The sequence below is a fragment of the Heterodontus francisci genome, chromosome 37 (genome assembly GCF_036365525.1).
Source record: "Heterodontus francisci isolate sHetFra1 chromosome 37, sHetFra1.hap1, whole genome shotgun sequence".
NCBI lineage: Eukaryota > Metazoa > Chordata > Chondrichthyes > Heterodontiformes > Heterodontidae > Heterodontus > Heterodontus francisci.
Genome location: NC_090407.1, coordinates 23,419,968 through 23,430,451, shown reverse-complemented (window position 1 = coordinate 23,430,451; position 10,484 = coordinate 23,419,968). Strand labels below are relative to the sequence as shown.

At 45.9% G+C, this 10,484-nt stretch overlaps 1 protein-coding gene across 1 annotated transcript in view; it reads left to right on the top strand.

Moving 5' to 3' along the window:
* The first annotated feature begins 798 nt into the window (after window positions 1–798).
* The window catches only part of sdf4 (stromal cell derived factor 4), a 79,125-nt gene continuing 69,439 nt past the window's right edge, over window positions 799–10,484 (top strand). The window contains exon 1 of the mRNA XM_068017306.1: window positions 799–1,435. Coding sequence (XP_067873407.1) covers window positions 1,125–1,435 — 311 coding nt within the window. The 5' untranslated portion in view covers window positions 799–1,124. The remainder of the gene's footprint in view (window positions 1,436–10,484) is intronic.

The following is a 10,484-nucleotide window of genomic DNA, read 5'->3' as shown; positions in this document are numbered from 1 at the left end:
TAGGATCATTCTGAGTGGCTGAACGAAGATGGACTGAATGGTCACTAAGACAACCTGCTTCCACCTCTGTAACATTGCCCAACTCTGCCCTGCCTCAGTTCATCTGTTACTGAAACCCTTCGTTACCTATAGACTTGACTTTTCCAATGCTGTCCTGGCCAGTCTGTGACATTCTAGCCTCTGTAAACTTGAGGTCATCCAAAACTCTGCTGTCCACCTCAAACTCTAACTTACACCAAATCCCGTTCACACATCACCCCAGCGCTCGCTGACCTACATTGACTCCCAGTCAAGCAATGTCTCATCCTTGTTTTCAAACCCCTCTCTGGCCTCACTCCTCCCTATCTCTGTTATCTCCTACAACCCTCTGAGATCTCTGAGCGCCTTTACTTCTGGCCTCTTGCACATCCCCGATTTTAGTTGCTCCCCAATTTGTGGCCACGATTTCAGCTGCCTGGGCCCTAAGCTCTGGAATTCCCTCCCTAAACCTCTCCGCCTCTCTTTTCTCCTCTAAGATGCTCCTTAAAACCTGCCAAGCTTTTGGTCATCTGACCTAATATCTCCCTATGTGGCTGGGTATCAGATTTGACATTATAATGCCCCTGCCTTGGAACGTTTTATTACTTTAAAAGCGCCATATAAACACAAGTTGTTGCTGTTGTGGTGAAACCCAGCTGAGAGCAGTCAGCTCCCCGAGGTCGGTAGATGCACAGTGCGAGAAAGTCAAGTCATCCAGGCTAGGGAGAGCCAGAGAGAAGCTTGGCAGGGCAGCTACTTCCTCACTCGCTCAAGTCAGATCTTGCTCAGCAGTCGCGGTGCGGCTTATTTTTATTCGCTTGGCTCTGCTTCCTGTTCACAGTCCTTTTCGTGTAGCGGGATCGGGACTCGTTTTTCAGGTTCTCACTTGAAATCTCTGGGACGGTCACGTGTACAAAGCTATAGGTTGTGGGGGACAACAGCGAGCCCCCTCTCTATAAACCCCACTCCCAGTTAATTCCAGGTGGAAATCTGTCCAGGGTGATAGGACAGGCACTGGAAATTGACGCACTTTGTGATTTCAGCTGTTAGTTTCTCGCTGCCTCTCCTGACGCCCTCACACAGACACACACACTCACTCACTGAAGATGATCTCGGTGAAGTCGGTCCTGTGCAGCATTGCCAGCCTTTACTTGGGCTGCTTCTGTGTTTTTTTGCTGGTTGATGTTTACGCCCGACCCACGAACCACTCGGCCCCCAGAAAGGACAAGTCGGGCATCAGCAGGGACGAGAATGAGATCCAGCCCCGCAACCACCTGAACGGGCTCAAGCTGGAGAAGGGGGGCAACCTGAACAAGGATTTTCACCAAGAGGTCTTCCTGGGCAAAGACATGGAGGAGTTCGAGGAGGACTCGGAACCCATCAAGAACAGAAAGAAGCTCATTGACATATTTGAAAAGTGAGTCATGTGCGACAGGCATTTGGGGTGGGTTACAGAGTTGTCAATGGTGAAGACTGTAACTTTGGACTATTCCGAAACTTTTAAGAGTACAGTAAGTTCAGGATAAATGTAAAGTCTTCGACTATCTAGTACTGATGCACCCTGCTTAATCCTACCCCAGTCGGTAGATAATGACATACTTAGAAATTACATCCAGCAATGTGAATAATAGCCCCTGGCAAAGGAACCAGAGACAACATGAGGAAAAATTGCTTTATGCAAGGTATGTTTAGGATTTGGAATGCGCTGCCTGGTAAATGTGGAATGTGGGCGTCTCTGGCGAGGCCAGCACTTATTGCTGTCCGAAATTGCCTTTGAGAAGATGGTAATAAGCAATGTCCCCTCTTATTTTTTGTTGTGCATGGCCTATTCATTTAAGTGCCTGGTACTTTTTAATTGTTTTGCATGGCCATGCATGAGCGGTGTCTTAAAGGGGCCAACTTATGCGCAGCATGTATGGTAACTTCCAGGTTGCTGTATGGCCGCACAGTTTGAACAGAACATTGGTGGTGAGTTGCATTCTTGAACTGCGGTAGTCCATTTGGTGATGATACACTCAAAGTGCTGTTAGGCAGGGAGTTCCAGGATTTTAACCCAGCGGCAATGAAGGAACGGTGATTATAGTTCCAAGTCAGGATGGTGTGTGGCTTGGAGGGGAACTTACAGGTGGTGGTGTTCCCATGTGTCTACTGCCCTTATCCTTCTAGGTGGTAGAAGTTGTGGATTTGGGAGTTTCTGTCAAAGAAGTCTTGGCAAGTTGCTACTGTGTGTGCTTCACTGTAAAGATGGTACACAATGTAGTCATGGTGCGCTGATGGTGCGGGGAGTGAATGGTTAAGGTGGTGGATGGGTGCCAATTAAGTTGGCTTCTTTGTCCTGGATAGTGTCGAGCTTCTTGAGTGTTGTTGAAGTTGGACTCATTCAGGCAAGTGGAGAGTATTCCATCACACTTCTGACTTGGTGGATGGTGGACAGGCTTTGGGGAGTCAGGAGGTGAGTTACTTGCTGCAGAATGCCCAGCCTCTAACCTGCTCTTGTAGCTACAGTATTTATGTGGCTCATCCAGTTTGTTTCCTGGTCAATGATGACCCCCTGGATGTTGGTGGGGGATTCAACACTGATAATGCCATTGAAGGTCAAGGGGAGGTGGTTAGACACTCACTTATCATTGACTGACACTTGTGTGGCATGAATGTTACTTGTCACTTATCAGCCCAAGCTTGAATTTCAATAAGGACATGCTGCACTCGGGCACAGACTACCTCATTATCTGAGGAGTTGCAAATGGAACTGAACACTGTGCAATCATCAGCATACATCCCCGCTTCTGACGTTATGATGGAGGGAAGGTCATTGATGAAGTGGCTGAAGATGGCTAGGCCCAGGACACTGCCTTTGCATTTATCTCTTGTCTTTTAATGTAGAAAAGCAGAAGTGTATCTTAAAACTGGTCATCAAACCAAAGAAGGAAATATTATGAGGATGTAACCAAAAGCTTGGTCTAAGTGGTCCAGAAGGAGAAGAGGCAGTAAGGTTTTGGGAGGGAATTCCAGAGTGCTGGGCCTAAGCGAGTGAATGCATCGCCACCACTGGTGGGGTGAAAGAAGGGAGGCATGGAGTCTGGAGTCACAGGGATAAAGAGATTGGGAGTGGGATGGGTTGTATGGCAGGAGGAGGTTACAAAGATAGGGAAGGGTAAGGCCGTGAAAGATTTTAAACAAGAGGATGAGAATTTTAAATTTAGGATGTAGGGGGATCAAGAGCCAGTGTACATCAGTGAGGACTGGGGTGATGGTGAGCGGGACTTGGTGTAGGGGCAGCAGAATTTTGGATGAGTTAGTTTATGGAGATTGGAAGATAGGAGGCCGGTGAGAAGAACATTGAAATAGTCGAGTCAGGAGGTGACCGAAGCACGGAGAAGGGATTTAGCGTCAGATGGACTGGAGTAGGGGCAGAGGTAGATGATGTTACGGGAGGTGGAATTCAGCAACCTATGACAAAGAGGCAGCTCCTTTGCTCTGTAACCGTATCCTTGGTACGCAGCTTAAAGACTAGCTCATCGACCAAGCTTTTGATCACCTGTCCTAATGTCATCATCTTTGGCCCAAATATTAGTTCAATTATACTCCCGTGAAGCACCTTGGATGTTCTATATATCACCTTTTTAATATAATAAATGCAAGTGTTGTTATGGAATCAAAAGCATAGCTTGGGATTGAATAGGACGTTGGGCTCCCAAACAGCCTGAGTCAGTGATCAGGGAGGGTGGGTGGAATAAAGAATAAAATAAGTAATTTGGTCAAATTAGGAGCATAGAGCAGAGGTAATCTTGCCTGTATGGAGAGCTGTAGAAGTACTCTGGTCAGTATTTGACAATGTGGGATAACTGCAATGTTGAATTTAGAAACAACTGCTGATTTCAAACTTGCTGGACTTCATTTTTGTGATTGAACCATTCGACTAGTTTCTTTTATGTGAGGCACCTCCCCCATTTCTATTCTTTAAATACTGCGAACTAATTAAATTACAAAAATGAAGGCAAGTAGTTTGTGCATTCCTGATTTCTCCTTGTGTGGCTTGGTGTCTATTTTTGTTTGATATCACTTCTGTGAAGCACCATGGGATGTTTTACTACTTTAAAGGTGCTAGTTGCATGCAAGTTGTTGTTGTTGGATCTGGTATTTTTAAACATGATCTCTATCAGCTTAGTGGCTGCAGAGAACACCTCCTGGTCTATTATGCCTATGCAGATAGAATTTTTGAAAGACACAAGGAAACCACTTCCTACAGGCTGCTGGCTCTCGCCTGGTTACTCACCTCTCTTCTAATGTAAATTTATTCTGAGGAGATAATCCTGTCCCTTTTACTGTATGTTTATAACAGGATTGTTGTAGCTCTGAATCTTCAAAGCAACTGGGCAAGAATTAATCAGATTTCAGAGTAAAAGCCCCCACGTATTGTTTTATTTGCAGCTTTATTTCCGATGCATTGCTCCCTCTCAAAAAAAAAACACCCACCAGGTAGGTAGATAAACAGTGTACCAGACAATGTGCCAGGACTGGTATGTGGAAGTTTGTGGATTGACACATCTGCAGGAAACGTCAGTGCCTTGAGTCACTTCGGCTCAAACTTATTGAGCTGGACTGCGAGTTACAAATTCTCCAACACTTAAGGGCGGGGTAGCGCGTAAATACCTGGATAGTTTTAGTTTAGTTTAGAGATACAGCACTGAAACAGGCCCTTCGGCCCACCAAGTCTGTGCCGACCATCAACCACCCACCCATTTACACTACACTAATTCCATATTCCTACCACATCCCCACCTGTCCCTATATTTCCCTACCACCTACCTATACTAGGGGCAATTGCTAATGGCCAATTTACCTATCAATCTGCAAGTCTTTGGCATGTGGGAGGAAACCGGAGCACCCGGAGGAAACCCACGCAGACACAGGGAGAACTTACAAACTCCACACAGGCAGTACCTGGAATTGAACCCAGGTCACTGGAGCTGTGAGGATGCGGTGCTAACCACTGCGCCACTGTGCCATCCAGTATCTAGCCACACCTCATAGGACAAGTGCAGGAAGGGGCAGGTGTGACTATTAGTCAGCAAGGAAGGTAGAGAAGGATGTCCTGCAGACACTGATTTCTATCCAATAGGTACAATGGACTTGCTACCAGTGATGGTAAGGATGAAGGCTGCAGAGAGCATAGGCAGAATGTTAACCATGGCACCATGGAGCAGGAGGAAGTCCAAGGTGGGAGAGGAGCTGAATAAAAAAAATTGCAGTCATAGGGTATTCGATAATTACAGGATAGATGACGTTCTCTGTGATTGCAATTGAGAGTCCAAGAAGGTGTGTTGCCACCCTGCTGCAAGAGTATAGGATATCTCTGAACAATTGGAGAGGAATTTGGAGGGAGAAAATCCAGTTGTCTTGGTCCATGTCAGGAGCAATGATATAGCAAAGAAAAGGGAGGAGGTCCTGCTAAGGGAATATCAGAAGTTGGGAACTGCATTTTAAAATCAAAGGACCTCACGGGTGGCAATTTCTGGATTACTACCTATGCCATGTACTAATTGGCCCAAGGATAGACAGATCAGGAAGGTGAATGCATGGCTGAATGATTGGTGTGTGAAGAAGGGATTCCATGTCGTGGGACACTGGTACCAATACTGGGGCAGGAAGGAACTGTACAGCTGGGATGGGCTCCACCTGAACTGGAATGGGCCCAGAGTTTGCATGGAAAGGATAAATAGAGCTGTAGATAAGACTTTAAACTGGTAAATTGGTCGAAGGGAACTGGTTAAGAGAAAGGAAATAGGAGATGAGAGCAAAGGTAAAATAAACAGGGAACAGATACAGTTATAACATAATTAGAAATGACTTTTAAGAATAAAATGAGGGGGACAATTCATAAGAAATTAAATTGCCTTCCAGCAATGTGCACAGTGTCCAACAACAGCTTGTATTTATATAGCATCTTCACTGGAGTAAAACATCTCAAGGTGCTTCACAGGAACATTATCAAACAAAATTTGACACTGAGACACGTAGGAGATATTAGAATAGATGACCAAAAACTTGGTGAGAAAGGTAGGTTTTAAGGAGCTTCTTAAAGGAGGGAAGAGAGGTGGAGACGGTTAGGGCCTTGACAGCTAAAGGCATGGCCACCAATGTTGGAGTAATTAAAATCAGGGATGCTCAAGAGGCCAGAATTGGAGGAATTCAGATATCTTGGAGGGTTGTGAGGCTGGGGGATGTTACGGAGATTGGAGGGGCGAGGCTATGGGGGGGCTTAGAAAAACAAAGATGAGAAAGGATCCAGAATAATACTAGGGAACTAGCAGCAATAATTCATAGTGAGGAGCCAGATGCAGTAGGGATAGTTTAATAAAAAACAGAACTGGCAGTTAAATAGTACAAGATATAACAGATTTAGAAAGGATAGGGAAGGAAGGCGGCTGGGGGAAGGGTAGCTGTGCTTATTAGAGGTAACTCCAGTGGAAGTAGAAAAACTGGACATAACTAACATTAAGATAGGGACAGAATGAGAGAGATCAATCAGACTAATTGGATATTCTGCAGACCACCTAACAGTGGAAGGGGAGTGGAGGAAGAAGTATGTAAGCAAATCTATGAAATGGATGAATGATGTAGACTAATAAACATGGGAGATTTCAACTTCCCTCAAATAAACTGGCAAGAAGAGATAGTGCTGCCTTCCTCTTCCTCTTCCTCTCCCTCTTCCTCTCTGTCTTTCTCTCTCTCTCTCTTTCATTCTCTCTCAGCTCGGATCCTACAGAAGCGGCCTGTCCAGGTCTCCACCTCTCAGCAGCAAACAGCTTGGGCCTGATTTCTGCTCTGAAAGGCCTATTTTTTTTTTTACTGTTTACATAAATATATTTTAAATTCCTCTTTGCTTTCTCATTTTATTCATCCTCTATTTAAAATAATTTGTAGCCACTGGATGGAACGGTACTGCTTTTACTTTACTCCAGGCTGCCCCGGATGTGTCCCTTTGTTGTGACACTGGGGTTGCACAGGTTAGAGGGGACACACGCCAACCAATCCATGTATATTTGTCATGTTGAAAGGCAAAAGAACCAGAGGGCACATGAGGAAACATATTGTTCTCTCTTTACGCAATGAGTTGTTCTAATCTGGATTGCGCTGCACTGCAGATTCAACTGTAACTTTCAAAAGGAATTTGGGTAAATACTTGAAGGGAAGCATTTTTTCTGGGCTTTGAGGGAAAAAGCAGGGTAGCGGGACTAACTGGATAGTTCTTTCAAAGGGCTGGCACAGGCTGGGCAGAATGTTGCTGTATCAGTCTAAGATTTTATTTTTGCTTGAAACAATCAGTTCAATATAAAAAAAAAATTTCCTTTAACTTGATACAGGAGTTATAGGGAGGCAGTCACACCTCAGGTAAAAGAAGTAGGTAGATGGGTTACCGTCAGGGGAAGGAGAGGGAACCAGCAGGCAGTGCAGGGATCCCCTGTGGCCGTTTCCCTCAACAACAGGTATACCGTTTTGGATACTGTTGCGGGGGACGACTTACCAGGGGTAAGCAATGGGGTACAGGTCTCTGGCACAGATTCTGTCCCTGTTGCTCAGAAGGGAAAGGGGAAGAGGAGCAGAGCATTAGTCATTGGGGACTCCATAGTTAGGGGAACAGATAGGAGGTTCTGTGGGAACGAGAGAGACTCACGGTTGGTGTGTTGCCTCCCAGGTGCCAGGGTACGTGATGTCTCGGATCGTGTTTTTGGGATCCTTAAGGGGGAGGGGGAGCAGCCCCAAGTCGTGGTCCACATAGGCACCAACGACATAGGTAGGAAGAGAGATGGGGATTTAAGGCAGAAATTCAGGGAGCTAGGGTGGAAGCTTAGAGCGAGAACAACCAGAGTTGTAATCTCTGGGTTGTTGCCCGTGCCACGTGCTAGCGAAGAGAGGAATAGGGAGAGAGAGGAGTTGAACACGTGGCTGCAGGGATGGTGTAGGAGGGAGGGTTTTGGTTTCCTGGATAATTGGGGCTCTTTCTGGGGTAGGTGGGACCTCTACAAACAGGATGGTCTTCACCTGAACCAGAGGGGTACCAATATCCTGAGGGGGAGATTTGTTAGTGCTCTTTGGGGGGGTTTAAACTAAATCAGCAGGGGAATGGGAACCTAAATTGTAGTTCCAGTGTACAGGATGTTGAGAGTAGTGAGGTAGGGGATCAGGTTACAGGGATGCAAGAGGGCACTGGCAAGCAAGAACTTGGTTTAAAGTGTCTCTACTTCAACGCCAGGAGCATCCGGAATAAGGTGGGTGAGCTTGCAGCATGGGTTGGTACCTGGGATCCTGATGTTGTGGCCATTTCGGAGACATGGGTAGAGCAGGGGCAGGAATGGATGTTGCAGGTTCCAGGATTTAGATGTTTCAGTAAGAACAGAGAAGAGGGTAAAAGAGGGGGGGTGTGGCATTGTTAATCAAGGAAAGTATTACAGTGGCAGAAAGGACGTTTGAGGACTCGTCTACTGAGGTAGTATGGGCCGAGGTTAGAAACAGGAGAGGAGAGGTCACCCTGTTGGGAGTTTTCTATAGACCTCCGAATAGTTCCAGAGATGAAGAGGAAAGGATAGCGAAGATGATTCTCGACAGGAGCGAGAGTAACAGGGTAGTGGTTATGGGGGACTTTAACTTTCCAAATATTGACTGGAAATACTATAGTTCGAGTACTTTAGATGGGTCTGTTTTTGTCCAGTGTGTGCAGGAGGGTTTTCTGACACAGTATGTTGACAGGCCAACCAGGGGCGATGCCACATTGGATTTGGTACTGGGTAATGAACCCGGCCAGGTGTTAGATTTAGATGTAGGTGAGCACTTTGGTGATAGTGATCACAATTCGGTTAGGTTTACCTTAGCGATGGGCAGGGACAGGTATATACCGCAGGGCAAGAATTATAGCTGGGGGAAAGGAAATTATGACGCAATTAGGCAAGATTTAGGATGTGTAGGATGGGGAAGGAAACTGCAGGGGATGGGCACAAACGAAATGTGGAGCTTATTCAAGGAGCAGCTAATGCGTGTCCTTGATAAGTATGTACCTGTCAGGCAGGGAGGAAGTTGTCGAGCGAGGGAGCCGTGGTTTACTAAAGAAGTTGAAGCGCTTGTCAAGAGGAAGAAGGCGGCTTATGTTAGGATAAGACGTGAAGGCTCAGTTAGGGCGCTTGAGAGTTACAAGCTAGCCAGGAAGGATCTAAAGGGAGGGCTAAGAAGAGCAAGGAGAGGACACGAGAAGTCATTGGCGGATAGGATCAGGGAAAACCCTAAGGCTTTCTATAGGTATATCAGGAATAAAAGAATGACTGGAGTTAGATTAGGGCCAATCAAGGATAGTAGTGGGAAGTTGTGTGTGGAATCAGAGGGGATAGGGGAAGCGTTAAATGAATATTTTTCGTCAGTATTTACAGTAGAGAAAGAAAATGTTGTCGAAGAGATTACTGAGATACAGCCTACTAGGCTAGATGGGGGATTGAGGTTCACAAGGAGGAGGTGTTGGCAATTTTGGAAAGTGTGAAAATAGATAAGTCCCCTGGGCCAGATGGGATTTATCCTAGGATTCTCTGGGAAGCCAGGGAGGAGATTGCAGAGCTGTTGTTGTTGATCTTTATGTCGTCATTGTCGACAGGAGTAGTGCCGGAAGACTGGAGGATAGCACATGTTGTCCCCTTGTTCAAGAAGGGGAGTAGAGACAGCCCTGGTAATTATAGACCTGTGAGCCTTACTTCGGTTGTGGGTAAAATGTTGGAAAAGGTTATAAGAGATAGGATTTATAATCATCTTGAGAAGAATAAGTTCATTAGCGATAGTCAGCACGGTTTTGTGACGGGTAGGTCGTGCCTCACAAACCTTATTGAGTTTTTCGAGAAGGTGACCAAACAGGTGGATGAGGGTAAAGCCATGGATGTGGTGTATATGGATTTCAGTAAGGCGTTTGATAAGGTTCCCCACGGTAGGCTATTGCAGAAAATACGGAAGTATGGGGTTGAAGGTGATTTAGAGCTTTGGATCAGAAATTGGCTAGCTGAAAGAAGACAGAGGGTGGTGGTTGATGGCAAATGTTCATCCTGGAGTTTAGTTACTAGTGGTGTACCGCAAGGTTCTGTTTTGGGGCCACTGCTGTTTGTCATTTTTATAAATGACCTGGATGAGGGTGTAGAAGGGTGGGTTAGTAAATTTGCGGATGACACGAAGGTCGGTGGAGTTGTGGATAGTGTCGAAGGGTGTTGTAGGGTACAGAGGGACATAGATAGGCTGCAGAGCTGGGCTGAGAGATGGCAAATGGAGTTTAATGCGGAGAAGTGTGAGGTGATTCACTTTGGAAGGAGTAACAGGAATGCAGAGTACTGGGCTAATGGGAAGATTCTTGGTAGTGTAGATGAGCAGAGAGATCTTGGTGTCCAGGTACATAAATCCCTGAAAGTTGCTACCCAGGTTAATAGGGCTGTTAAGAA